The sequence below is a fragment of the Triturus cristatus genome, chromosome 12 (assembly GCF_964204655.1).
Source record: "Triturus cristatus chromosome 12, aTriCri1.1, whole genome shotgun sequence".
Lineage (NCBI taxonomy): Eukaryota > Metazoa > Chordata > Amphibia > Caudata > Salamandridae > Triturus > Triturus cristatus.
Genome location: NC_140595.1, coordinates 121799183 through 121826710, shown reverse-complemented (window position 1 = coordinate 121826710; position 27528 = coordinate 121799183). Strand labels below are relative to the sequence as shown.

Genomic DNA, 27528 nt, shown 5'->3' with positions numbered 1-27528 from the left:
CATTCCTCCAGTTACCAAGCAAAAGGCCAGGCTTTTCTGTCTTCATGCAAGTGATTCATAGCCCTGTTGCCATGGAAAGTTTTCTGCCCCTCGCATCTCATATAGACACTTAGACGCTTGTACACGCACACAGTCAGTATAGAATAGATTCTGTCCGAGAGTCTCTTCCTTGTGGATAACATAGTTCTTTAAACATAGGATGTTAGATATGATTTGGGATTAGGATGACTTGACCCCAGACTTCTCGTCTCCACATGTAGAGCTAAATGTCAAGTCCCCTTCACCCCCTAGTTACACGTCAATTACACGTCATGCTGCCGCGCGCGCATCTATGCCAAGTATTATCTTATAGATCCACCTATGTCTGATAATGCAAGCCAATCATGTTTCTTTTATTCCTTATTACGCCTAGTTTCGATTATGTCACTGTCACGTCATTTTTCTTATCAAATGTTACGCCTTCTACATTCGTTTCATTGTAATGTACTTATTATAAAAATACATGTCTGTTAATAAATTATTGTACTTCACTTCCTGAACCTTCGTGGTGACGGAACCTGAAGGCCGCCCTCTCGAGTCGGCCATTTTGAATGGAATAAAGCCCATTAGAAAACCTCTTATACCACGGATTCTGCCTCTTGTTATTTTGAGCTATTTTACTTTATTTTAAGACTCCGTACGAAATTCAGTCAGGTAATATTTATTTTATTTACCACAGTATCTTTGGACATATTTATTTTATTGTTTCGTTTTTAAAGGGTGGAGAGAAGAGTATTGTCCACCAATGCTGATCCACATGCGTTTACACCAGGGGTCTGCAACCAGTAGCTCGTGAGTCACTGTAGCTCCCAAGCTACCTCTGAGTAGCTTACATGTGTGGTGCCCAGCTTATTAAATTAGAAAGCTTTTGCTTGTTTGAAAAAATATACTTAACAAAATTGAGATTATACAACACTAATAATATTAGTAGCTCTCAAGGTGTTTCATTGAACATAAATAGCTCTCAGTACAGAAAACATTGGAGACCCCTGGTTTACACCCTTATTTGATTTTCAAATTTAAAAAGAGTTAAACATACTTTTTCAAAAAAAAATTTTTAAAAGATCATTGGTTTACTAAAGTTTTTTTTCCGGAACTCCTGTTGAAAAAGTTTCGTGATTGTACCTATAAGGCTGCGATTCAAGGTGAATATTAACGAAGGCCTCATTAGGGAAAAGCGACTCTTATCCAAGAGATAAAAGAATGGAAAAGAGATCCAACATACATTACTTGAAAAACTCAGGAGACAAGTACAGCAAGTGATCAATACTCACAAGTGTCGTGGCTAAAAATATCAGAACGCAAGATAACCAAAATGTAGCATGGTTGTCTATGGTAAGCTAGACAAACTAAACAAGCACTCCCTACAGAACCATTCAACTGGAATTCAGAAATGACAAAAATAACTAATAATAAAAACCACATCCAGTGCAGTTAATGTACCAGCCATCCCTCATTGAATGGGCTTATGTTTTGTTGGGAGTAAGGATTTAAGACTATCTATGGAAGAGGGGAATTAAACAAGGATGTTAAGGACGCTGAGGAGAACTATAGGGATGAGAATGTTCCCCTGGACAAGGAACTGACACACAGTAGGTAGAAAGGCGGGAGGACCTGTGTACTAAGGGTAGGGTAGGCAATAAAGGCATAAGCCTAACAGGATTCTAGCTAAGAAAAGCTGGCGGTGGATACAAGGTCAGCTAGACTAACTTAGTATACAATACGCTTACCTCAGGACTAAATAAAAGGTACCCAAGTCAAGGGAAGCGCAGGGAGAGAAGAAAGAGCAGTAAGAGTCCTTGGCCTGGTAAACAAGGGAAAAAGATGACAAGTGGACAAGAAAATAATCACGGGACCAGAAAAGACATGACAATAGATAAGAAGCAAAACTAAAAATTATTCTAGTAATCGTGACTTCCTACCATTCCTAAAGACCCCAACTCAACCAAACGTGTGGATCCCATCCTCAACTCAATCACAAAACCATACTCACTTTAACACGGAGCCGTAAGTTGTTCTTCTATTAAGGGAAGCCAAACCTCCTCATGTGAAGTGGTCCTAGTAGACAAAGCTTTGTGAGGTCCGAACCTCCTCAGCCAACTGTTTCAGTCAGTCATATCAGCCTAATAGAAATCAAGAACATCTTCCCAGGGTCATAGAACTCTGTTCTTAGTAAAGACAAATGTACTGTACAAATATTCCCTTCAACCATGAAGTTCAGGCATGAACAGAGATTTGCCTAATATCACCCGTTTTACTATTTAACAGTTACTGTATTCAATTGAATCATTAGTAGGTGCAAGCAGACCCACACAGAAGAATCCACATTTGAATCTTGATTCTGCAACCAGGGCTTTTCCAATTAAATACTTTTCAGAATCCCCAAAGACCTTGGATGGGTTTTTCCAATTTACTAGAAATTATGGGCTTGGAAGGGGTACTGATGACAAGAACCAATGTGTCTAAGACAATGGACTTCATAATGAGGTGGCTGCACGGTTTGTATTGATCATGTTTTAAATGGTATATAATGCAATGATTACATGGGAAGACAGATCAGTGAACCTTCAACACTACCAGCCCCATATGTTTCAGCTCTGGTATCAGTATTGAGTAAACATGTGTTAAAGGTTCAGTGTTTGCTATGGAATAATACCTGTATCTCGCAAACTTTTCTAGCGGAGGTAATTGATAAGAAAGAGACCTCCCACAACAGACATTTATCACATAGTTACACATGGTTTTGTCTAATTTAAAACAGTTGTGAATTCCCATGCATAGTTGTTCGACACATGTAAGTGTATTATGTGTTTATATACAATGGAAAGTTCTTCAAACATGGCATTATAAGACAAGATGGCTCTGAAGGTCTTCTTTAATATCCAGAAATCATTAACAAGTGAATATTTATTGGCTACAATTTAAAGCCAGTGTTGCATCGATGCAAATGTAACCTAACACCTGATGTAGGAGTATATGCAATGCATTTTCTAAACACCAAGTATAGAACAGTTTCCATATTTACGCCAGGGGCACTCAGGTGGAACCAGCCCCAAACTGGTGATGTAGTCTTGACAGCTAATCAAATTCATGGTCCCAAGTAGAAAGACAATAGGTTGATATGAAAGAAGTATTTGCCTGCTGCCCCTAGTCAGCCAGTGCCTTTATTTGATAGGTGGCTGATCAGAGATATGAAGAAGAGCAGGGTTCCAAATTTGTCTGAGACAAGCTGGAGGTATCAAAAACATTTTGCAACAGAGTGCCCTGAGCCTTATCATCACACAAGAGATCGGGGGAAAGAAACAAATTCATTTAGCTAGCTATCAGATCATTTGAGTAGATTGTTTCAGAAAGTAAAGTTTTGGCATGCAACATTTATTGAAGTCTTTTATTTAGGTTCCTTCAAAATGCTACTAACCACCTAATGATGGTTTCCAAGAGCTTTGGAGGTGTGGATACAATTTAAAATATGGCGCTCGAGGGATGGTTCTGTGTGAAAACCGATGTGGAGTACCAGATCTCCCTGAAATAGTTAGTACATTCAATAAGGAGTAGAACACAAGGGACCATCATACCTCTGGCAAACACATCTATCTCCTGCTTGCCACACAGTTGTTACATTTCTTTAAGTTTGCTTTTAGTTGAATAGTTCAGCTTGGGTAACATGTCTGTTATGCTGAGGCAATCTTGCAAAATTCCCAAAATTCTGAATTATGACATGTGGCATAATTTCAAGTCTGGTCAGGTAACAATCGTTTTGAGGGAATACAGGAAAATATAGTGCTAAATGCCAGATCTGCAGTTCATGTAATTTTTTAAAAATTATGCATAATTAAGTAAAGGAACTTAGCCTAATTTAAGTTGTAGTCTCCACTGTTGCCGGAAAGAAACATTTGTTGCCACCCTAAGCTTGTTTTTCTTACACTGTACCTTAAACTCACGCCGCGATGTGTTGAGAACGGCTAGTGTGCAGGAGATTTTGGTCACGGATGCTTATATGCCCCAACTGCAAACCAACTTGACTCATTAGAACAGCTCTTCCTGTGCTTGCCAAGTGAAAAATAAGCAGAGAGAAATCCCTGAAAATAGCCCCAATCCTAAATGGAAAAGTGTTCGTACCACTGAGTAAAGCTCGTTTTGGCGGCCCCTAGGTTGCTTCCTGTATAAACCAGCTTGGATAGATATGCTCCTAGGTACCATTATAAATAATGATAATTTGTATGGATACAGAGAAGCATTGTCTTGCAAATGAAAGATCTTACTAACACTCACTAACACTTCAGATCAAGAGAGGGCCAAGATTGTGGAAAACCCCTGCAATCACACCATGACTTCTAAGGAGAGGGAGCCTTACTGCCTGGTAAGAGGAGCACATCAGGTGCTCGACAATGACAAGCAAGGTCTCAGTTCCTGCCTACGTAGCATTTTATGTGAACTAACACGCAACAGTCAGTTTGTTCTTTAATGGAAGTAGATGGTGAAGTACAAATAGTATGTTGTGCTTGATGTCCATTTCTCACACAGTGTGGCTTAAGGTCTGAAAGATCTTGTGACACCCAGATTCCGGATACAGAATATTATAATTGTGCTGTCTGTTAAGGTGAGGATCAGTCTTTCCAGTCTGCCTTGTTGCTGCTATATGTTTTCACTACAATCTCTGGACAAGCTCTAGGTTCTTCTTAGACCTGCTCTCAAAAAGAATCACAATCTACAGAGGTAAACTTTATTTTAAAAAATGTGTTGTTTAGATTGAACATCATATACAATAAGACAATTAATAAAAAAAAAGGTTTTACATATATATAACGTGGCAGACATGCAAAAAAAATCTACAACATGTTTTAGTCAAAACAGTTGCAACTTGGCACATAGTTTACAGATATAGGTTCTGAGATGAGTTCCAAGAGTTCCCAAGGTAATTTCTCACAAGACAAAACATAGCTTTAAAACAAGTTTAGATCTTGATTGGATTTCTTTAATGGTCATTAACAAAATCAATTACATTAAAGCACATTTGTTCTTTGGAGATTAACTACTGATAAATATTGTGTCTCTCACCAAACACCCAATTGTTGCATCAGTAGTTCCCAAAAGCTCACCCTCACTGCTTTTCTTAAAGTAAAACAGTCCAATCTCTCTAAAAACTGGGCATACACATTTGCAAATGAAACTGTATTGCTTTGGACAAAGGTATAGCGTGCTCAGCTTTGATTAATCTGAAGAGCCCACAACCCAATATTCTGGAAACGTATCCCAAAAGTTGCCCTCAAATTAGAGTAATTGCAATAATTCAATATGCAACAGAGGTTGAATTTTCACTATTTCCTACAAGCTCAAGCCCACGCATGGCTGTGCGCATGGAGTATTCGTAACAATCAGGGTAATCTGAATAACTCGGATAACTCAAAATATAAGCCACTTAAAAATAATTGTTAATTGTTTGTTTAATGACTGACCAGTCTTAGTTGGGTTCTGCTCAAAGCACAAAAGGAAACCCATTTCCCAGACCAACTGGCTAATCGTAGTTCTAACAACCCCACGTTGCTCCTCCGTTGTTGCTTTCCCCATCCCTCACGCCCTCTCCTGCGTTGTTCCTTGCCCCATCATCGCTAGCACCGTCCCTCTAGTGTTGTTGCTTGCCCCGTCTCTCAGACCCCCTCCTACAGTTACTTGCCAAGCTCCTCCTGCGTTGTTGCCTGCCCACCCCCACTCACGCCATTGCTTGCCACCTCCCTCCCTTATTGCTTGCCCCGTACTTCCTACCACCCTCCAGTGTTGTTGCTATCCCCGTCCCAGCACACGGTTGCTTGCCCAGTCCTCTGCCCCGCCGCATTGCTGCTTGGCTTGTCCCCTGCCGTGTTGTTGTTAGCCACATCTCCCGTCCTGCATTCTACATTGAGCCCTCTTGTCCAAAAATAAAAGCATCATGGCTGCTTCATATCGCTTTTTTTGCCATAAGTTTCAGCCATGCTGTACAGAAGCTGCGCTGCTGTACAGCATGGCTAAAATGCATTGACAAAGCCATTAGCTCTTGCATAGATGAGACTATTGATGTGCTGGTTAGGTCTGGTGTAGCGAAGAATCTTAATTTACTACAATTATATTTATAAAATCCTTAAAAATAGGGGATTTCAGCCAGCCTTCCTCATCCATTGATCTGTTATTTCGTCATTCTCAAGGCTATCCCACCTACAATACAGCACAGGGCAATGGCTGAGCCCACTTTAGCCACGGGATAACATCACAGTGATTGACAGCATTCTGCCCTTTTAATTGGAGCAAATCCACACAGTTGTTCCTTCAGAACAGCGACTACTATGGAAATGTGCACTTTGTGATACCCAAAAATATTTTTGCTTTTAGCCAAAGTTTTTATTTTTGTAGACTGGCAAGGGCAGCTTCACCACAAACAATAAAAATTGACAAAAACTACGACAAAATAAACACAGAGAAAGCCAAAAGGTCAGACCTACTGAGATTAACAACCAACACCCCTTTTGCTGTCAATTTCCCTGCATTTCCTACCATTTTTTTCACTCTACCATGTACTAACGATCTCCAAAGTGTGCTATGAGATGCCTTGCATGCAGGGGATAGTAGCCAAGGATGTTTGCAGTACTCCATTTACACAACACCTAGGCTAGAGAAATACAGAAAAGCCTTGGGAAGTCCACAATTTGACAGGAGAAGAAAGTATAACTGAGTTGGGAATGCTTCTTTTCAATGGCCATCAGTGTCGATCAATATATGCTTCTTAGCACCACTGTTGCATAAGTTGTGTGAAACCGTGGCTGTCCAGAGAGGACATTTCTAAGGAACAGGACCTTACTGACAAAAGATTATCACTTAAAGACCATGTTCAGGATAGGACTGTGGAAAAAAAAACTGTGGCCAAACAATGCCATGGACAAGAGGGGCTAATGAGATGACTGCAGCACGCCCGTGACCTACACAGCAAAGAGCTATGTCCAGCTGATAGTTGTTTGAGGAAGCGAGTACCAAGCTGCCAGTAGGACCTTTCAGTCCAATTAGATAGAACTAAGAAGTAAATACAAGACCCATAAAATTAGGATCTACTGAGCCACATTGCAGAACTAAACTCTACAGGGCTGAAAAATCTCTGCCCTACTCCTGATGAGTATGTTTGCCCATCGTGCCCCAGAGACTGCAATTGGGGTTTAACCTTCATTCCAGGCAGTAGGCAAAATTCCAAATGACAGTGGTCAGTCACCATGATTTAGGAAAGATTTGAAAGATTTTCCTAGCCATAACCTTTTCGGGTTATGTGGGTAAAAGTACAGCTATCCAATTAACGCAAATTGTGGGTCCCATGGAGGTCTTTGGTCCTGTGGGTGCCCCCAGCAACCGAAAAACTTGACACTGAAATAACTTCCACTGATGCTGGAATCTCAAAGACATTTTTTGATTGGCCCTCTCTGTCTACACCTAGTCACTCATTAGAGACCAGTTGAACCCATAATAGAACTCTGTTCTTGGTTACTTATGACCAGTGAACTGAGCACACAGGTATTACTGAATCTCCAACAACCTTGAGACACCAACACTTGGTTTGAATTGGCTTTTGGCAAACTGAACAAAATTTTGTGACATGGGCAGAGGCTATACCAATCATAATAAACCTGAAACATTGTTGAATTTTGTTGAGTACCTCTGTCCAACCAACACAGTAGTTGTTGAAGGACTGAAGAAGGCCGCAGAGAATGATTAAGTTTACCCTCTGCAGAATAATAAAGACTGTCGAGCCACGTGGAATGAAAATCTAGCACCTATGTGGTAAACATAACAAAAGTGTCTGGGGGTTGCATCCTAAACTCAGAAGGTGCTAGCATTTTTTTTATTTTGAGCACATCCGAAATTTATCAGATCTCATCCATTCCATCAAGCAAGGAACACAAAGGAAATTTGTAATGACTCATTAGCTGTGGCTGGTTGCACTGAAATAGGAACTCACTGAATCAGCTGCTTTTATCCCTTTCTGTTCAGGGAGAGATCAGTTTAAAGTCATAACTCAACCCTAATAATAAAATCCACTTCAAGGTGCTAATGGGAACTGGTGGGACCAGCGTGAGCCAACATTCTGAGAGTTCACAAAAAATATTAAATGCTGTCTAGCTCCTAGAGATACTGACCTCAGAAATGTGGTAGTTCTAAGGGAACACCAACCTCGGATGCAACTCTAATTTGAGCACCTTACATCACCATGTTAGAACATTCAAATTTAAAGGACCAGCAGGAGACATTGAAGGATTGCCCATTAACTGGGTCCAGAGTCCCTGTAACCAGAGCCCTGGTGGCCTCATTAAGAGAATAGGTTTTAGAAGTTCTGCCCCATTTGCCGTCTGGTGCAAATGGGGCATTATGAAACAATTATTTTTGTGTGAATAACAGAACAGATTCAATTTTGGCTGGTGGGCTTTTTTAGGGGTTGTTGACATTATTTTATGAGTCTATGCAACAAATGCTCCAATCCAGGAAGTTAGCCCACCCTTCCCCCTGTATTCATAAGACTGTAAATTCTACTATTGACTGTAGCAACATTTTATATTTTGGTCTAATGAGATTGAGAAGTCTACATCACGTTTTGTCTATGTTCAGATTTCAGTATATGGTCATGATTTAATGCATGCAAATGATTGTACCCAATATCTAATTATGGAACATATAGATGTATCCACTACTTGACTCACGAGATATGGAGATAGGGGTACATATGTATTTATGTAGTATAAGTAATGTGTGAATCTAGCTGAAAGGCAGTAGAGCACTGTATAAGACAAAGATGTATTCAGAGAATCTAAGAGTTGGGTTCTGAAAACAGAGGTAGATAAAGAACGTGTGATGTAGTGGGCAACACAGGGTTCATCAGGCAATTGATGAACATTGAACTGCTATTTGATGTGGTAAGAATGACCAATACTTGAGTAGGTAGCATTACTGAAGTCATCAAAATTCTCACATTGGCTTTGTCTATCGTGTTGAGATGGCTGATTAGCTACTAGGTCATGAGCTTATATGGCTAAACCTACTATTTCCTTTCATTGGCAGCAAAGATTAGAGTCAGAGAAATATATAGGTCAGACAAAAATACCTTCTTTCTGACTCTCTCCCTTGCCCTTCCTCATTCACAACTGGTTGGCAATTGCCAGTGGCACATGCAGTACAAGAAATAGCTTATGGACCTTTTTACATTTGAGCATGCCTTATGTTCAACTTTGGAAGCGGGACTGTTGTGAAGTAGGGAGAGTAAGGACTACGAGTAAGAGAATCACGATGAAAGAACTATTTTCGGTACCTTTTCGTTCTGGACTGAATTTGCTCCCACTGGTTGCAAATAGCTTAACAATTTTAAGAGGGAGAAACACCATATGGCCAACCAGAATTAAAGCAAAAGTACACAAAACGTTCAGGCTCAAGGCTGCTGTTTTGCAAGAGAATGCAGTAAGAAGGATAAATCTTACAAAAGTATGAAGAGTGAGACAATGTGTACGCCCTACAAATGTGTCTGACTAATATGTGTCTTTGAGGAGCCACCACTGTGGTCTGCTCATGTTGACTGAGCAGGAATTTCTTGATGATTGAACCTCTACAATTTCTCAGGATTTAAAGAAGCAAGGAGCTATCACATTGTGACAAGAGCTGTAGCTATTTTCAACCCTTGGCCAAGTCCTCAATGCGCAACACATTCAAGGCCTTAAACCCTGACAGGATTACTTCTCTTTATTTCAAGACCCAAAAACATCTACATTGTAAATCGAGTTCCTGCAAGCATGTAGTCTTGCTTGAAAATATGGAAGAATAATGTCTTAATTAACGCATTCAGAATACGTACATGGAGCAAAGGACCAACTTGTCTTTATGAAAGACCATAAAAATGCTAAAGTGGACAGAACCCGAAGTTCAGAAATATTTTCATCACATTTCCTGCACCCAGAGACCTTTCTTGTCAGTAAGTTGGCCAATATCCAACAACACAACACAACAGCTTCAATAGGCTTGTGTAAAGAACATGTTGTGCCAATAATAAGACTCCACTGTGCAGCTGAATATTTGGCTTGTGCAAAGAAAATTAACCTGCTCCTCTATTTACATAGAATGCATTGGCTATTAGGTTGAATTCACAGCCAAGCTATAGGGAACCCTTCGTTAGTCAGATGAGTCATAAGTAGCACTTCTTTTGTGGAGGTGTGGAACAGGTTAAGCTATCTGTTGAGGACCCAGACCCATAAGATGATAATACGACCCACCCACTCTCAACATTTCCAGTGGAGTCCTAACAGAACATATAACTGCCTTATTCTCATCTGAAATTACCATGAGTTCAGACTAATTTCTCATGAACTAGACCTTTAATAATCAGCAAACAACCAGGCGATGTGGAAATGGAGAGGACCTTACAGCCAATGCGCAAAATTAGAAGGGTCGCAAAATAATATGTGGAGAACCTAAAAGGAGGTTATGGGGATCATTTTCACATAGAACAACCCCTGTACAGTTGCATAGATCAAAGAATGAGAACAAAATCATAAAGTATATTTGTTGACCAATGTAATAGGATAGCATTCCCCAGAAGACCCTCTCCCCAACCCCATGCAAAAAGTCTGGACAGTGAATTCCTCACAAGGCAAAAACAAGCTGTGTGTAGAGTGTCGCAGGGTTTGACCAGGGTGCATAACAAAATGAATTAGTATCCATTCGTGTGGAGCATAATTCGGCCTTGCTTAGGGTATCTCTTTCCACGTTCCCTTTTCTCTCTAGAGGACTACAAAAAGAACATTATTGTATAGAAGTGAGGTCCTATCACTGAACTGTCAGTTTATAAGGGGTTGCAATAGGGTCCCTAGCTGCTTGTTGTGGCAGTAACATAAATGACCCATTAAATGCTTTTACAGTGACAACCTTCCCCTGGGGGAAAAAACATAAATTACTTAGACATCGAGAATGTTTTCCTTTAGAGATGAGACAAATATGCAGGATAACACACTAAGCCGATAACCAACCTTACTGCCAACTTTAAAGGCAAAGCCTTTCATAAGGGTGATATGCTGAGCTTGTGACAGAACAGTCTCCATGATAAAGTTGATGACTGTAATTTTCTTGTCACAATGTTATCTGATTTGATCTGAAGACAGTCACTTGGTTCTCAATATGATACCCCTAGATGAGCATGTTAAGACAAATGTATGAAACAAATAGTGAGGCTTTAAAGCAGCAATGCGACGTGAGCGCTACCTAAAGCTTTTTAAAAACAATATATAAAGTAAAAGCCTCTGGAAGGACCAGTCAAAGGATACTGTCAGTGAGCTGAAACAACAGAGTGACTGTTTCTTACTCAAAAACTGCTGAAGGAAAGCCATCTAACCTAAAGTCCAAAATGCGTTCTATATAATTCAGTCTTTGTAAAGGAACATACTAGGATTTCTTCAGATTTATAGAGAAACTATTATTGTGACGACTGTAGCACAGCAGGTCAAAAAACGCTATTTCTAAAAATCGGATCTATATTAGCCACACATCATGAGCAGCTGCTAACAAACAGGCAGGGGCGGCATCTGCATGAGAAGACAGACCACTGGTGTTGAGATTACCATCAAAATTTAAAAATGTGAACTTTTGTTTTACAGGTTTTCATGACCTGCACAGAATACAGGCTGTTCCTACCAACTCTGGAAGGAGTGAGGGCTGAATAAGGGATGGGGAGACACAGACAGACAGACAGACAGACAGGTTTCAGACATGTTATAGTTAGGAATTAGCATTTAAAAAACCTTAGAAACCTTATTGAGCCCCCCCACACAGGGTATTTATTTATGCTAGGTTAATAAATTAGTGGCGGTCCCACATTAAACTATTAAGCTCCAGGGGGTGGCGGTCCCCGGGGCTGCGGCTGCGGGGGGGGGGGGGGGGGAGGGGGGGGGAGCCATGTGCCCCCTGCAATTATTCATATTTTGCCCCGGGGGTGGCGGTCCCCGGGGCATGTGGCATTTTTATCATGCCCCCAGGATTTGGCCCACCCCCCCCGGGGCTAATTAGCATTTTTTTTTTGATTGGCAAGATCCGCACACCCAGCCTTGTGGGACCCCCTGAGCAGGCCTAGGGGGTCAGGGTGTTTCTACCTTGCCCCCTTTTCGCGCTTTGTGCGTTTTTTAATTAGATTTCTTGTGCCTCGATGGCTGCCAACACTTCCTGATTTGGAGTGTTGACAGCCAATTCGAATACAGCTCGTGCACGGCAGGGTGCGCGGATCCAGAGTGGCCATAGATATATATGTGATTTTGATTTTCTCAGGAACTACTGAACGGATTTACACCATTTAAGCAAAAGGCACGACTCTGAACCAAGGTCTACCTTTCTGCCAAATTTGGTGTAATTCCGTTCAGCAGTTCGGGCTGTAGCTGCGACTAACGGTCCCTATGGAAAATTGCATGGGGAAAACACGTTTTGGGACCCCCCCTTGACGAATCACCCCGAGACTTTCAGGATAGGACCGGAGCAGGCCACGAGTTTAGAAAATTTCGCGAAGATTCGTTAACCGGCGCTAAAGTTATTCCAAATAGAATGTTGCGGATTTCCTATGGATAATCAGTCCTAACTATAACTACCTACTGGCGACCGCCAGTAGGAGATATATATATATATATATATGAAAAGAACTTTGCCACTGCTGCCACATACACTGGAAGGACGAACACGGGCCCAAAGCAATTCAGTGCGTGATGATTTTTTAATCCATAAGTGCACCACGTACCACCATGACGCGTTTCGGCCTCAACGCGGAGGCCTTGATCACATGACGCCTGAGGTAAAAGCAAAATTATTTAAAGTGCCAGTGTCTACAACACGTGATCTACGGGCCAATAGATATAAAAGACATATCGATATAAATGCAAAATGTGGCCATAAGACAGTGAGAACTGAATTCGGTAATACAAATTCTTCACATTGTACAAAATAACATGTGCAAAATAGCAAAATTGGCAAGGTATTAAATTGCAGCAACATTTGTAAAAACAAACTATGGGCAGCTGTTGGTCATCTATTCGACTAGTGATATTGAGATTTTTTTAGTGCAAACTGCTAATTAGTTGTTGCTTAATTAATATAAAAAGCAACATGCCAACTACTCGAATAAAAACAAATGTGCAAATTGAGCAACGTGCAAATTACTGCAAGTGCAAGAAAACGGCATGTCAAAGATGCTCCTCATAGTGAGGTAATACCATCATAATATACAACATGCTAAAGTGCAAATGCCATCAATTTTTAGTGCAAAAAACAGTTGCAGTACAATGTTCAAAATCTTAATGATCACATATTTAGTCAAGAATATCTTCAAGATGCCTAACTAATAACTTCATCGCTTTTCAAGAAACTAAAACGTAATCACATATTAAATGATAGTACATTACATGTAGCTCCCCACTTCATGTGTTTGGATATTGTGTTGGTTGTAAAATATATCAACCTTTCCCGCTAGGAGAACCAGATTCCTAAATATGCGGAATAACTTTTACTAAATATCTATTGTTTCATAAATATTTAAAAACTGTTACCAAAAAGTAAAAAAGCCTGCGATTATATTTTGTTAGACAATCTAGAAAGTCTCATATCTAATCTGCCCAGAAAGAATCACGCATCAGTGAAATATATATATATATATATATATAGATATAGAGAGGAGGAGAAAGGATAAAAATAATTATAAAAAAGTATATGTTACAAAAGCAACTCAGAAGATGATTTTTTAGATTGTATTGGTATATGCATGCAGACAGCCGACAGGGATAAGCTGCGCTAAAACAGAATTGGGCATCGGAACTAAATCCAATTGTAACCTTTGTTTTAAATCACAGTCGTCCACTGTCTCCTGGGGTGATAGATATTGTTATAGACAGGTAAAGAGATCTTCACTAGAATTGAGGCCATTGGGGGTCCTGGAGTCCAACATAAGAATATATCTAGTCTCCAACTGTCTAAGCAGGGACTCCCGGTCGCCTCCCCGGCGGAGCCGTGGGACTGTCTACTACAAAGTAGCTTAAAAAGTCTAGGCAACTGTCATGAATCTCTTTAAAGTGTCTGGTGACAGGGTATGCTGCATCATTATTACTGATAGCCCGCATGTGCTGGAGAATGCGTTTGTGAACCTGCAACTTGGTACTACCAACATATTGTAGGCCACATGCACACTCCAGCACATACACAGCAAATTCAGTTTTGCACGTTAGTTTCTTTGAAATCAAAACAGAAACATCACTAAAAGGAGTCATATAGGATGTCCTGTTTCCACCAAGTTTGCAGGCTTTGCAGCTGGCGCACTTAAAAAACCCCTTAGAACTCTGTAGCCATGAATTGTTCGTACTGATCTCTGGGCTGCTTTGCACCAGCATATCATTCATTGAACGAGATCTACGAAATGTGATAGCTGGGGATTTCGGCAACAACTCACCAATTACTGGATCGTTACGATCCAACGGCCAATTTTTGTTAAAAATCATACGCACCTTACTGTGTTGACAGTTGTAGGTGGTGATTAGCCTTGGTGGTTCGAACATAGGACTGGTGGCATTGGACAATGCAGTAGAAGCAGAACTGCATTTTAGTGCTGTTGAGCGAGAGATGGAATTAGCTTTCTTTATTGCTATATCAAGCACTTTAGCTGAGTAACCTCTGTCCATAAAGCGTTGCCTACTCTCCAATTGAGCCTCCACATAATCAGTGTCCCTGCTACAAATCCGTCTGATGCGCAGCATTTCCCCGTAGGGGATACTACGCACCAGATGGTCGGGGTGATGGCTAGAGGCATGTAGAACCGTATTGCCTGCCGTGACCTTACGATGTAGTTTGGTCTCAATGTGATTATCCTTGATGAACACTTCTACATCCAAAAAGTTTACAGAAGTATTGCTGACAGATGCCGTGAATTCCAAGTTCAGATTGTTTACATTAATTCCCTCAATGAACACATTCGCTGAGGCTTCAGAACCTCTCCAGATTATGAACAAATCGTCTATATAACGATACCAAGATATAACATGGTTGTCCAAAACATGACCGAAGCGGGCCCTGAGGACTTGCTCCTCCCACAGTCCCATGTGTAAACAGGCGTAACTGGGGGAAAAGCAAGCCCCCATAGCCACACCTCTCCTTTGTTGATACACCTGACTCTGGAAGAGAAAGTAATTGTTATTCAAACAAGTCTGAATCATATCAATCAGCATTTTACTGTGCTGCAACATGTGAACAGGTTGAGTTCGCAAGTAATGTTCAACTGCTCTAATTCCATCCAAATGATGGATGCTAGTATACAAGGCAGTGACATCCAGTGTTATCAAAAGGTAATCATCTTGCCAGGATACAGTACTTATTTTCCTTAGGAAATCCCCCGTATCTTGCAGATAAGAGGGTAAGTTCTTGACATGTTCCTGGAGGAAAAAGTCAATGTACCGCGAGATGTTCTCCATCATGCTGTTTCTTGCGGAGATAATAGGTCTCCCCGTGGGTTTGGCAGAGTCTTTGTGAATTTTAGGAATCAAATAAAAAACAGGGATGACTGGATAGTTGGTTTTTAAAAATTTGAATTCGTCACCACTGAGTAAACCCATGCTTTTCCAGGATAGCAGCTTGGCGTTGAGGTCATTCCAGGCTCGATTGACTGCTGGCCAATCGCCTCGTCTATAACACTCACGATTCTTCAGATGATAAAAGGCCTCTGCCATATACATGGATATCGGCCAGAGGACAATGTTGCCTCCCTTGTCAGATTGACGAATTACCACATTATCATTGCTTTGCAACTTCTTCATTAAACTACCAAAGCAGTTGTTCTGTCTTTGGCGTTGTTTTTGAGCTTTTAAAGTTGAAATATGCAATTTTTTAAGCTGGGTAATGACCAAATCATTGTAGCTATCAATGTTATAATGTACCATAATAGGATTAAATTTAGACTTGGGTTTAAAACCGGAACAACCAGGCATATCCAGTCTTGGCTGTAAATCATGCTCAGGAGGATTTTCATCTACCGTGCCTTCCCTGCGTAGATCCTGTAAATTGCAAAGTAACTCATACTCCCCTAGCGTAGGGCAAGAAGGACTGAGATTAGCAGCCATACTAGTAACTGGAGTTGCGCGTTTAGATGTATTCTGAAGATGGAACTTCCTAAGTTTGAGTTTGCGAATGTTTTTGTAGAGATCAATGCGGGTCTGCGTGTAGTTAAAGTCGTTAGGTGGGCAAAAAGATAAACCTAAAGAAAGGATTTTACTGTCAGCGGAAGTGAGATGCACATCGGAAAGGTTGATGATGGAAAGAGAATTGTCACCCAAAGGGCTCATTTCCGAACCCATTTCCTCTGTTGCTTTTTGGAAGTCGGTTTGCCGCCGTTGTCTGTTCTTGCGGCTTTCTCTGCGCCCATCGACGCTTGAGGTTTGCTCTTTGTCTGTCTTGCAATTTGCTGCCCGAGGTCTGAGGGTCTGTCTGCGGTCCTGGCGCAAACAATCTAACTCTTGGCTCAGGGAGAATTTTGTAAACCCCAACCGTGAGCTAGTAGTAGCTTGTTCATTCTCAGATTCACTGCCGGGTACAGAACTTAAATCAGAGACAGAGGAAGATGACTGGACTAGGGAATTACCATTGGGTGGCGCTGTTTGCATAAGCGCCGATGCACTGGTCCTTTTAAAAGAATCAAACTTTTTGGCAAATGTAAAGACCTGTCCATTTTGATAATCCATCTTGTCCCTTTGAAATTTAAACGCTTTGCGTTTTTTTATAATGTCCTCTTCCTTAGCTAACCAGAAATGCATGTCTTCACGGAATCTTTTTTCTGATTCCGAATCTCCAATCTTTGATATTTGTTCATTGAGTCCCGCAATTTTGATCTGTGCTGCAGTCATATCGCTCTCCGCATATTTAACTAGTATTCTCACCAGTCTACAAGATGAATCAAGATTACACTCGGCCCACTCTGATAACATATTGGGGTCGGGGTTCTCGTAGCTTGGAGCCAGCATTATGCTGATATATATATATATATATATATTTAGATATCTGACAAAATGTAAAATAGAAAATCACATATGAGCTTTTCTTGCTACAATTAGGTAAGGGAGATTGAAGGTACCGAGGTAGCTAGCAACTTGCACCATCTCTCTCTCACTGCTGTTTTCATCATTTTTGTTCGATGCTCCCACTTACATCCGCTGTACGTAGATCATACTAAATCTAAGGGATCTCGTAAAAACAAACTCCAGTGTTCTCTAGGCAAAGGTCCAGGTTTCTGCTGGGACACAGACAACAAAAAGGTTCCTCTGAAATGTGTTCAAGCAGGCATTCTTACTCTGCTCCTTTTCTGAGGAGCAGGTGTTAGGTGAGTCACAACACATGATTCATGGGTCAGAATATCTGACCTAGCCAGAGCGTCCGCAAGCACACAAATAGGAAGACAGCCTGATACTCGAAGCATATATCAAGTCTGAAAAAGGTGATTTAAACTAAATAAGTAATCCCTAGAATTGCAGTGGACTGTACTTGTAAGGAAAATTGTTGCTTCATGTCTAAGAAGTAAAAGTTGCTTGGCATTTCGACGATGAAGTGGGGTTGGGGGTGTTTGCGGGGGAGGAGGTGATTAGCAAGCCTCAACTTCTGCTCATAGACCTCCACACCTCTGCTGACCGAGTGGTGCCCGAAAGTAGATCCCCAGCCGCCCGAAGAAATCCAGAGGAGCTGCTCTGTGCACAAGGCAGCTCTTAAAAACCCCTCACCACCCTTTTACTCCAGAGTGTGGTGGGATACATCAAAATTAAGTTCATATAAGCCATAGCTAGGGGCTTATTTTTTATTTATTTTACAGATTGAACCTAGCAAATACAGCCTACTTTACACAGTGACACTCGCACTAAGGCAGCAACCTATGTAATAATTCCTGTACTCTCCTGAGCTCTACGCAACATGGTTTCAGCACAGGGTCTGCACTAACCGTGTGTATGCCAAAAGCATCCTAGAGCCAAAAGCATCCCTAGAGCCACGAAGAACCGCTGGGTGGTCTATTATCCAAACCTGACAAACACTGCCAATGTTGATAAAATATCTTTGGATTTAAAGCTAGTGCAAACTTTCATTATGGTAAAGAGCGACCCCTGCCCCACTCACTACCTCAATCTAGAATCATTAACCCATGAGGCTGGCACCAACAAGGCCTGAGATCTATTTTCCTCATCCAACTTTAGTTTGATGTGATAAAGCATGTGGCTCACCTCTCAAAATAACCAGATAAACAGAATCGTAACAGAGACTCACCCACTGATACCTTTTAATTGTCTCTTTCGGAACTCTGAGCAGCTGCAGAGATAGCCCTGGTGTTGAAGTCCCATATGAAAGCACTGGTCCATTGTTTCATGTGAGAGCTGTTCCGCCAAAGTATAGCACAATACCTCCCACCAGCATTAGAGGTCTTCTCCATAAAAGTTTTTCCATATACCTCCAATAGTTAGATCCTTAGGACTACTTTGTTGATGATCACTTTTACGTACGGTAATGCTAAGCTGTTTATGCAAGTGTTTTTATTCAAGAAATATCCTGTCAGACCATTTTTAGAGAGAGACTGTGTTCTGTACTGCATCTCAATAAGCCTTCACACAACCCCCTCCCGCCCCTCCCCAATAGGCTACGGGTAGTCTGCTACAGTGAGCCCCCATAAGGGGAAAGGAGGATTAGGAGGCTTGCAGTATCAGGGTCAATAAACAGCACTGTGGTCAGTAAGGAACATGTGTACTGTCACTTGATACTGCTAGGTGGGCCAAAACCTGCCAGGATGTGGGAAAAGGCCGGACAAAACACAACAAGAAATTAATTTGTTTGTGCTTTATCAATATCACATTTATGGATTTAGAAGGTTTGACTACTACATAACAAATGTACAATAGATCAAGTTTGACAGAATATTAAAACTGCATTCATGACAATTCATATCCTTAATTAGATTGTGATGAAAGTTAAGTACTAGTGTTAAAATAAATTTCCTCCAGTGTATAATTTTGAGGCATTTCTTTTGAGGTGGGATAAGAATTCCTATGGAACTCTGTGACACTCCCTATGCATTCTCTTTTTCTGTGCCTTCACTATACTGTATTATTTGTTTGGCACGAAAACGTTTTCATCACCTTATCCTCTTGACACTTGTACAGCACGCTGTTTCAGGGAGCTTTTGTATGGTCTCAGAATATGTTTTTTTTCTTCAAATACAAACTCATAAATTGTCTTTAAATAATAACAGTTTAATCATACTGAAAAATACACATGCAAGGGAAAGATCCTAAAACATACTGGTTTCGAAAGCACATTTTCATTTATGAGCTAGTATTCTGTAAATGCCAGTGCCTTGCAGAATAAAAGTATTTTTATAATAAAATTGCTTCTCACCATTGGGTTATTTATGCAAATAATTTACAGGAGTGGAATTTTCCATTAATAATTCCAATTTTTGTATAGATGCTACTGAAGCTAGAAAAATGTCATGACCCAATAGAATTATCTTCCTGGGGAAACTATAACCCCTAGGGGAAATCCCTATTGTCCGATGAGTTACGAAGAACATGATTGATTTGAGTTTGAGGCCCATTACACCCAGGAGAAGTGACTTTATGCTGTCATGTACATGCCTGAAAAATGCAGATAGGCACTTACCTCACGTAAAGGGATATGGGCACCACAGTGTTCAGAATGATGATGTAGGACCAGAAGGAGAGGAAGCCAGAGAAGAAGGCACTATCCACAGCATCATCCCACAGCAGGTAGATTTGAAAACGCACTCCAACCTCGTACTCCCAAATAGCATTGCCAATTGCCAGCATCACTCCCATGCAAACCAGGAAGCCAAAGATCTACAGTGAGAAAGAGATAGAGTCATCTTTCACTATGCATACTTGACCACATGTTGGTTAAACACAGTGGATGCCACATGCTAGCCCTGCAATAGATCGCAATTACCCACACCCTTCCAAAGAAGAGACTCTGAAAACCACATAGCCAAGTTTGATTAATTACAGACTTAGGCTTACAAAGGAAATGTTGCTATGAAATGGGAGAAAATTAACTTGGTTAGTGTGGCACATATCACTTGCTACTTTTGTCCCATCGAAAACTTGAGGATGGTTCTTGTAACTTAATGCCCAACAGACTAAAAGAAAACCAGGTAATGTCCAGCAAGGTCATGACAAATGCCACAATGTATAAAAGTTTCAATGCTTATGGCCAAGTCAACAGTCAAATGAAGAAGATAATGTTAATACAATTACAAATAATAAACTGACCTAAGAAAGCAAAGCATCAGTCATGGTAAGACCAGCAGCTAAAAAAAAGACTTTAAAGTGGACATGCACAGAGATTCTAACAAACCCAACAACATACAGTTCTTATCTCTATGGACTTGTCCACAGTTCTCTTCACAAGATCAGGCTCAACACTCCAGAACTTACAATCGCCTGCACAGAGTTTTCTTAATATTATTATGAATGACAAAATGTTTGGCATACAGACAAGAGTTCAAATGTGACAATCAATTTAACATCTGTCTAAATTAACTTAACGTTAAATATTCCCATAAACTTAAAAAAAAAAAACACTTAGAATCATGCTCTCTGAAGTTCTAGTAACGCATGTCATCATGTACTTAAAACCGGAAACATCGAGTTACTGTTTGACAGTTCCAAAGAAAGGTACTACAGTGCCCCAGCACAAGAATGTCAGGAAGTGACATGTCGTGAGCCAGTGACTTTGGTTTATCTACTTGCACTTCTGGATCATATTAGTAATGGATGTTTTAGACAGCGGATGTGCTTCAAAAGAGCTGGGTTTCGGTCTACCATTGAAACTACACGTTCTGCAGGATAATAACCAATTTCAATGACAATGCACTTAACAAAGTTCACCGTCTCTATGCCATGAAACTGAAATTAGTGCTGAATGAAGTGCACTGGGAGAACTATTTAGAGGTCAGGTCTTCTGTAACTAAAACAACTGTGTAAGATTACATACCCACAAAACAAGTGTATTCATCAGGCGGTCAATACTCGTCCTCTTAAACTTGGTCCTCCCACTGTTTTGCATAAGTTTGGTGTCAGGCCCTAAAGAAAAATCAAGGAATCAGCATAAAATCAAGAGAAAGTGACAGCAAAGCATAAATCATTAAAAACGTTGACAAACTGCTTCCGTCAAACTCCCCTCTCATGTGAAACCACATTTAACAGACCTGCATAAAACCATGTGCTGGTTTTCAATCACACATTCAAACCCACCTTCCCACAACATAAAAGGAAGTCTTCCACCCCCTAAATCATCCTGAGGTTTCTGTAAACATTCATAAACAGAAAAACCCCATGCCATTTCAATCCATATTTCAGCCTTACTGTCCCTCCAGGCTCTTGCGGTCAAGCGAGGAGAACTTATTAACCAAGTATGGACGGAAAAGCATTCTGATCTCCGCTCATGCTCTGGAACATGCTGAAATTGCTGTTTGGAAACAAAACACTTGATTCCTATATTAAAATCGCTGTTTTTTCAGCAATCATCGAAACAAGCTATGCCAGTTATTAAATATCATCAATTATTCCTGTCAGTTCGTAAGATTTATGCACCAAACAAAGTACGAAAGTTATCAGTGGATATTTAGTCATCCAGTGACCTGACAAAGGGTGCTCAGTAATTTACACTCTATTACGTCCACTATACACTAATGAATTCAGCACAACTTCCCTCACTCAGCATGGCCGTCCCTAGCGGAAGGACAAAAAAGGGGCCGCAGTCCAACCACCATATCCACCTATATCACAAAAAAAGAAGAAAAATATGGACTCAATTGAAAACGAGCATGCAGTGAGCCAAGTAAAAGGAAATCAAGAAATATCTGGAACAAATGGAGAGGAGCAGGAAGAAGAAAAAATACAAAGCAAAATATTTAAGGACGAATGGCGATTCGCATAGTAGAAGCAATGGAGTTTTGACCTCCACAAAACGAAGGGCGATAGGGAGATTCAACAAGGACAAAATGAACAAAATCATGTCAAAACATATAGGGGTATGCCCAAACACACCACAATACCTGGGCTGCAAACATGTCTCCTTCCTCGTATTGCATAAAAATATGGTGGCACAATTCATTCAATGTGCAATCCCCATGGAGATAGTCCAAAAACCAAATATATACATCACATTTCTGGGCAATCATGCCCTATCCGGGTTTTAAAGTCAGTATAATTACTTTGCTCTTTAAAATGTATACAGATAGCTCCTCCTGTAGATATTGTCAGGTGGTTGCATGTGGTGTGGCAGTCATCGGCTTCCATCCAAGGCGGAGAGAGGTTTTTTCCCTCTGCGATAAAGAACTTGCAGTGAATAATCATCTGAAGTTGATGTGTACGCATTTGTTTGCATAAGCCTGGCGGCTGTATTTCAAGGTACTTCAGTCTTTCTGTTCATGAAGAGGCCTGTGAACTACGTTTGACCGAAACAGTTCAACAATACCTACAAGAGGAGATATCTGTAAATTTTGAATAACAATTTAACTATTCAGACTTTAAAAGAACGATAGGACATGATTGCCCAGAAATGTTTTTTTTTATATTAATGGCTACATCCATGGGGATTGCACAAACGAATTATAGTAATGAGATTTGTAAAGCGCCCTAAATCCGAAGGTGTCTAAGCGTTCGGTCATGTAAGGAAACAACCGAAAGAAGACCAAGGAACTACACTTAAGGGAGAAAAAAGAGCCAGGTTTTAAGCTGCTTGTGGAACACCTGGTAAGACTCCAGGACAGCAATATGCACAGGTAAAGTGTTCCATAATTTCACTGCCACCACCGAAAAGGACTAGACACCCCACCTGGCTTTGCAGAATCTGGGGATAGTCACCTTCCTATGAGAGGATGATCTGAGCAGTCTTTTAGGATATACCACTGGAAAACTGTTCTAAAAGGCGCAGACCCTTGATGGTGAAGAGCCAGATAGTCCATACAAAGAGCTTTATATTTCGCCAGCTTTCTAACTGGCATCCAGTGAAGGGAGCCAATATACTCCCTCACCGAGTGTTGTTTCTGCACATTTAGGGTAAGGTGGGCAGTCGCATTCTGAATGACCTGAAATCTGTTCAGTGAGGACTTCTTGATGTTCAGATATAAAACCCTGTAGTCTAAGCGTGATCTTATTAAGTTGATTACCACTGCCACTTGAAGTTCCGGAGGAATTATGTGGACTTTAAAACAAGGATAGGGCACGATTGCCAAGAAATGTGATTTTTTTTTTTTTTTTAAACTACAACCTCCATGGAGATTGCACACTGAATGCATTGTGCAACCACGTTTTGGTGCAATACAAGGAAGAAAGGAGACATGCTAAAAAATAATGTAGGATTTGATTTAGTGTTTTATTTAATGGCTATGAGTTGGACTAGTTTCTTTTTAACTGTGATCAAGGGACTTGTGTGAAGTTGAAACACTACATGGAAAATCATACAGTAATAACTGAATAAACTGCTTGATTTGATTGATTCTAAGGATCATGTGTTAAATTGTTTTTTTTTACTGTGGAAAAAAATAATACTGTGATTGAGCCCCACAGGACTATGTTTTTGTTTTGAAAATGAACAAAATTAACAAGAGGAAGCCCAATCACAAGAACCACCAAGTGGTTCATACTAAATATACAGTTCTGAAATGCCCCAAATTGTGGATGGCACTGGGCTTAATAGTGGTGACACAGAATAGCCCGGTGGTGGAGAAATGCAGCAGCTACAGATATCGATGACTAGAAAAAAAGACATGGACTGATGCATACAAGCAGAGTGTGGTCTACGAGGGAAAGGGCTGCCCCAAGAAATGGGATAAAATATGGAATGCATGGAGGTCCTATCGGAGAGGCTCTAAATGAGGGATGAACTTACAAAACCAGCGGGACAATACATCCATGTAAACACTTTAAAAACTAAAGAATGGTGACAAACCGTTGTAGTAACTGCTTGTTAAAACCTAATAAAAATATATTTTTTTAACTCAACAAGAGTAAGGGAAATGCAGAGAGAAGAGATACAAATGGAATAGTGAAGAAAGGACAAGGGCAGAACAACATTAGTGAAATTAAAGAACAAAACATACACAACAAGAACACAATAAAGGGGAGATGGTGTGCTCAAAACGAAGAGCAGGAACACAACTGAAAGACCGTCAGGGAGTAGGGGTCAAAAAAGCAGAATCCCAAAACAAAGATTCAGGCATGCAAGACCCAGCTGGGCCATGAAGACGTTGGGAGGCTTAGGATGTGATAAGAGTAAGGTAATACTAGCGAGAAATGTTTGAAGTGACACATTCCAACTGAGTCTGAAAGTACTCCCATAGTGTACTGTGCTTCATTCAGTGTGCCCTACGTAAGCAGGAAGAATGTCACCTTGAGACCCCTTTACCTCTTCTATGCAAAGTGCATCCCAGAAAAGTCCCTTTACCATCACACTGAAACAACCAGCAAGATACCCTGCATATCCAAGATGTCCTTGCCTCTACACCAATGACACAGCAACATTCTATGTTCACCAGAGTTCACTTCATTTTTCAAATTCCCCCTAGTCTTGCCTGCAAAGATGACCAGCCCGAAGCAAGACTCTGTGTTTCTCAGCATACAGCCACGCAGCAGCATGTTCTGGTTGGTCAGTGAATATTTGTTATCCTTCCAATTCAGAGTGCCACAGAACTTGTCCAGTTTATTATTGGGAGGCTCGCAGATCACTTCACCTAAGAGAATGAGAGAAAGGGACAGTGTCAAAGACAAAGGATTAAGTGGCATTTCAGAGGGATAGGAAAGTGTAAAACTCGATGCTTTGTGCAGAGAATGAAACCAGAAGGGCAATAATGATAAAAAGCAATAAGGTATGACAAGTGAGAGTGATGCATGAGAATAAGAATATTAAGAGAAAAACCTAGGATCGACAGGAAAATTAGCACTAAGAAAAACGTAGGAGGCAACAGAGAAATTATAGAATAAAAGCAAAAGCAATAAAGATTCAGAGGTGACAAAAATTGGGAAACACACAGAAGCTGTTTTAGAGGACACTGACAAATAAACACGTATACTTGCCCTACCTCCAATATACTTAACAGATGTGATTAAGGAAGAAGAGGGATTGAAAAGGAGTTGGAAAAACGGCAGACAGTGAAAGATCGATTACATTCTTATAAAAAGGTACACCATAAACCAAGGGTTTCTGGATACATTACAGAGGGAGCGGAAAACCAAACAAGAAATTAACTCTGGATTAATTTTTTACACCCATTAGTCCATCAACTGAGTAGATGGATAACAGCAACATCACACAAAAAAAAATATTTAATCATATTCTGTGGCAGTTAGAGATGATCTTCATTACTCTGGCACAATATCTGTCACCTCTGTACTTTAACAGTGAAAGGTGTCCACACATTGAGACTGGTAAACCCTCTCTGCAGCACAATCCGATTGTAGAAAAAAATCAAATGCTACCTTAACATTCAAACGCACTCCCACCCCTTCCACAAGCATGTTGCATGAATAATATTAATAACTATTTTTATATTACACTTTATACCACGCTTCTGCCATTTTTAAGGGCAAAAATGAATGAATGAATGAATGATGAATGAAAGGGCAAAAATAACCGGTATTAATGTAACCCAATTTATTTAATGGGACTCAACTTACCGACCTCAGGCGAGAGGAAGAAGGAGTTGATATTTTTGGGAATAGCACTCATGACCAACGGATCATTACATAGCTCAGAAGCAAGATTTTAACTCACTCAACTATCCCCAAGACCAGTGTAACCAATCTTGAAGCCAGTGTCATATTTCCCATGGAGTACTGTCCTGGAAGGCTGCACCTCAGAGTGGTGCTACAAGGGATACAGGTGTGATGAAGAGTTGAACCAGGAGAAATGAAGAGCATAGGTAGCATGCCAGAAATGTGGGAACTCTCTTTATCCTTTCTTCATTGTGATCACACTTATTGGGCAAGTGTTAAATCAGTCTTTTGGGGACAGCCATGAAAAATGACAAGCGCCACTATGGGCCGCCATGGTATAGAACTTTGCTCACAATAGGCTTGGCAATAAGTAAATGTCGAACTAGAAGTAAAGTAAGCTGAGTATTTGTTAGAATCAAAGTGTTAAAATAAAAAAACAAGATAACCTTTTCATTGACTAAATTTGGTATTAATTAAAAGTACACTCATCACATTTCTTTCACCCACTCCTACCAAAATGTGTGAACTATGCTATTGGAGGAGGACCAGACACTGGAACAGAGACAATTCATGACCAAGATGCACGTTAAGAGCATATCTTCCATAGGTGTACGTACTACCCAATATCGAAAATATACACATTTTCAAAAGGGTATTGAGTAATGTTGAATTGTAGGCCACAAGCATCCATTCCAGCATCCAGTTTACCTGTTGCCAGCTCACTCACCATCAAACTTGGCCAGCTTGCTGGTGTCACCCAGCACCGAAGTCACAGGTATAGCTTGGCGCACTTTCATGTTAGTTTCCCTGAAAAGAAAAAGTCTGAAACTGTGAGGTCCATCGTCACAAGGACACTGGCTAGCCAAACTCCAATCTGAACAAATGCGTCCCTCCAAACACTCTTATGCCTGCGGCATAGGAAGCCTGAGCTTTGACCTGGGCTTCATCTTCAGGGACTTAAGACTCTCGTTAGTTATACAGGAATTTACAGATGATTTAACATAACATCAACCTTGTCACTATCGTTAGAATTATATTTTTGGGTTGCAAAAGTCACAATACATGAGGTGAAGTGAACAAAAAGGACAGGCGAGAAAAAACAGCAAAGAGCAAAATTATGGCTAAGAAACAGGACAGAGGCAAGAGACAAGAAAGAACATGAGGAGTGTAAAAAGACCATGCACCAAATTTTGTGATTCATGGTTTATAGTCATGTCAAGGAGGGAGTCCTGGGTCAAAGAGAAACACATTATTCTAACATACCCATCCAGCTCTGCTGTTTCAATGTAACAAAGTCCGTGAGGTTCACTGCTGGAAAGAAGCAGCAGATCTGCCTGTAAAAAAGAAAAAGAGCAAATCTATCCAATAGCAGTATTCCTCCAAAGTGTGTGTAAAATAATGTAAAACTTTTTTAAATCCCAGATATAGACGCATCATGAATAAAAATAACCAGACCACAGCCTTTCAGCAATCAGTAAATCGACCAATTAAACAACTGGCTAAAACAACCTACTGTAGACAATTCATACAAAAAATCATCAGAACACAAATCGGGCACATTAAACACCCGCTTTGGAAATGTAATGCACTTCAGGCCTTAATGGCAATACATGAGCAACTTAGAGAACAAGTTAGTTACCTTTTGTAATGTCTTAGCTGGTAGAGGAAAGATCAAGCTGCAGATTCCTTACCTTTGAATTCTCCCCAAGCACCAGACTGGACC

The 27528-nt window shown here is 40.5% G+C and overlaps 1 protein-coding gene across 2 annotated transcripts in view; it reads right to left on the bottom strand.

Moving 5' to 3' along the window:
* ATP8B2 (ATPase phospholipid transporting 8B2) overlaps nucleotides 1–27528 on the bottom strand; it is a 363866-nt gene that overhangs the window by 172303 nt on the left and 164035 nt on the right. For both annotated transcript variants that reach the window (XM_085638856.1, XM_085638855.1), the window contains 5 exons: nucleotides 27069–27139; nucleotides 26533–26612; nucleotides 24665–24823; nucleotides 21082–21170; nucleotides 19732–19928 (listed from right to left, as the gene is read on the bottom strand). In XM_085638856.1, coding sequence (XP_085494982.1) covers nucleotides 19732–19928; nucleotides 21082–21170; nucleotides 24665–24823; nucleotides 26533–26612; nucleotides 27069–27139 — 596 coding nt within the window. The remainder of the gene's footprint in view (nucleotides 1–19731; nucleotides 19929–21081; nucleotides 21171–24664; nucleotides 24824–26532; nucleotides 26613–27068; nucleotides 27140–27528) is intronic.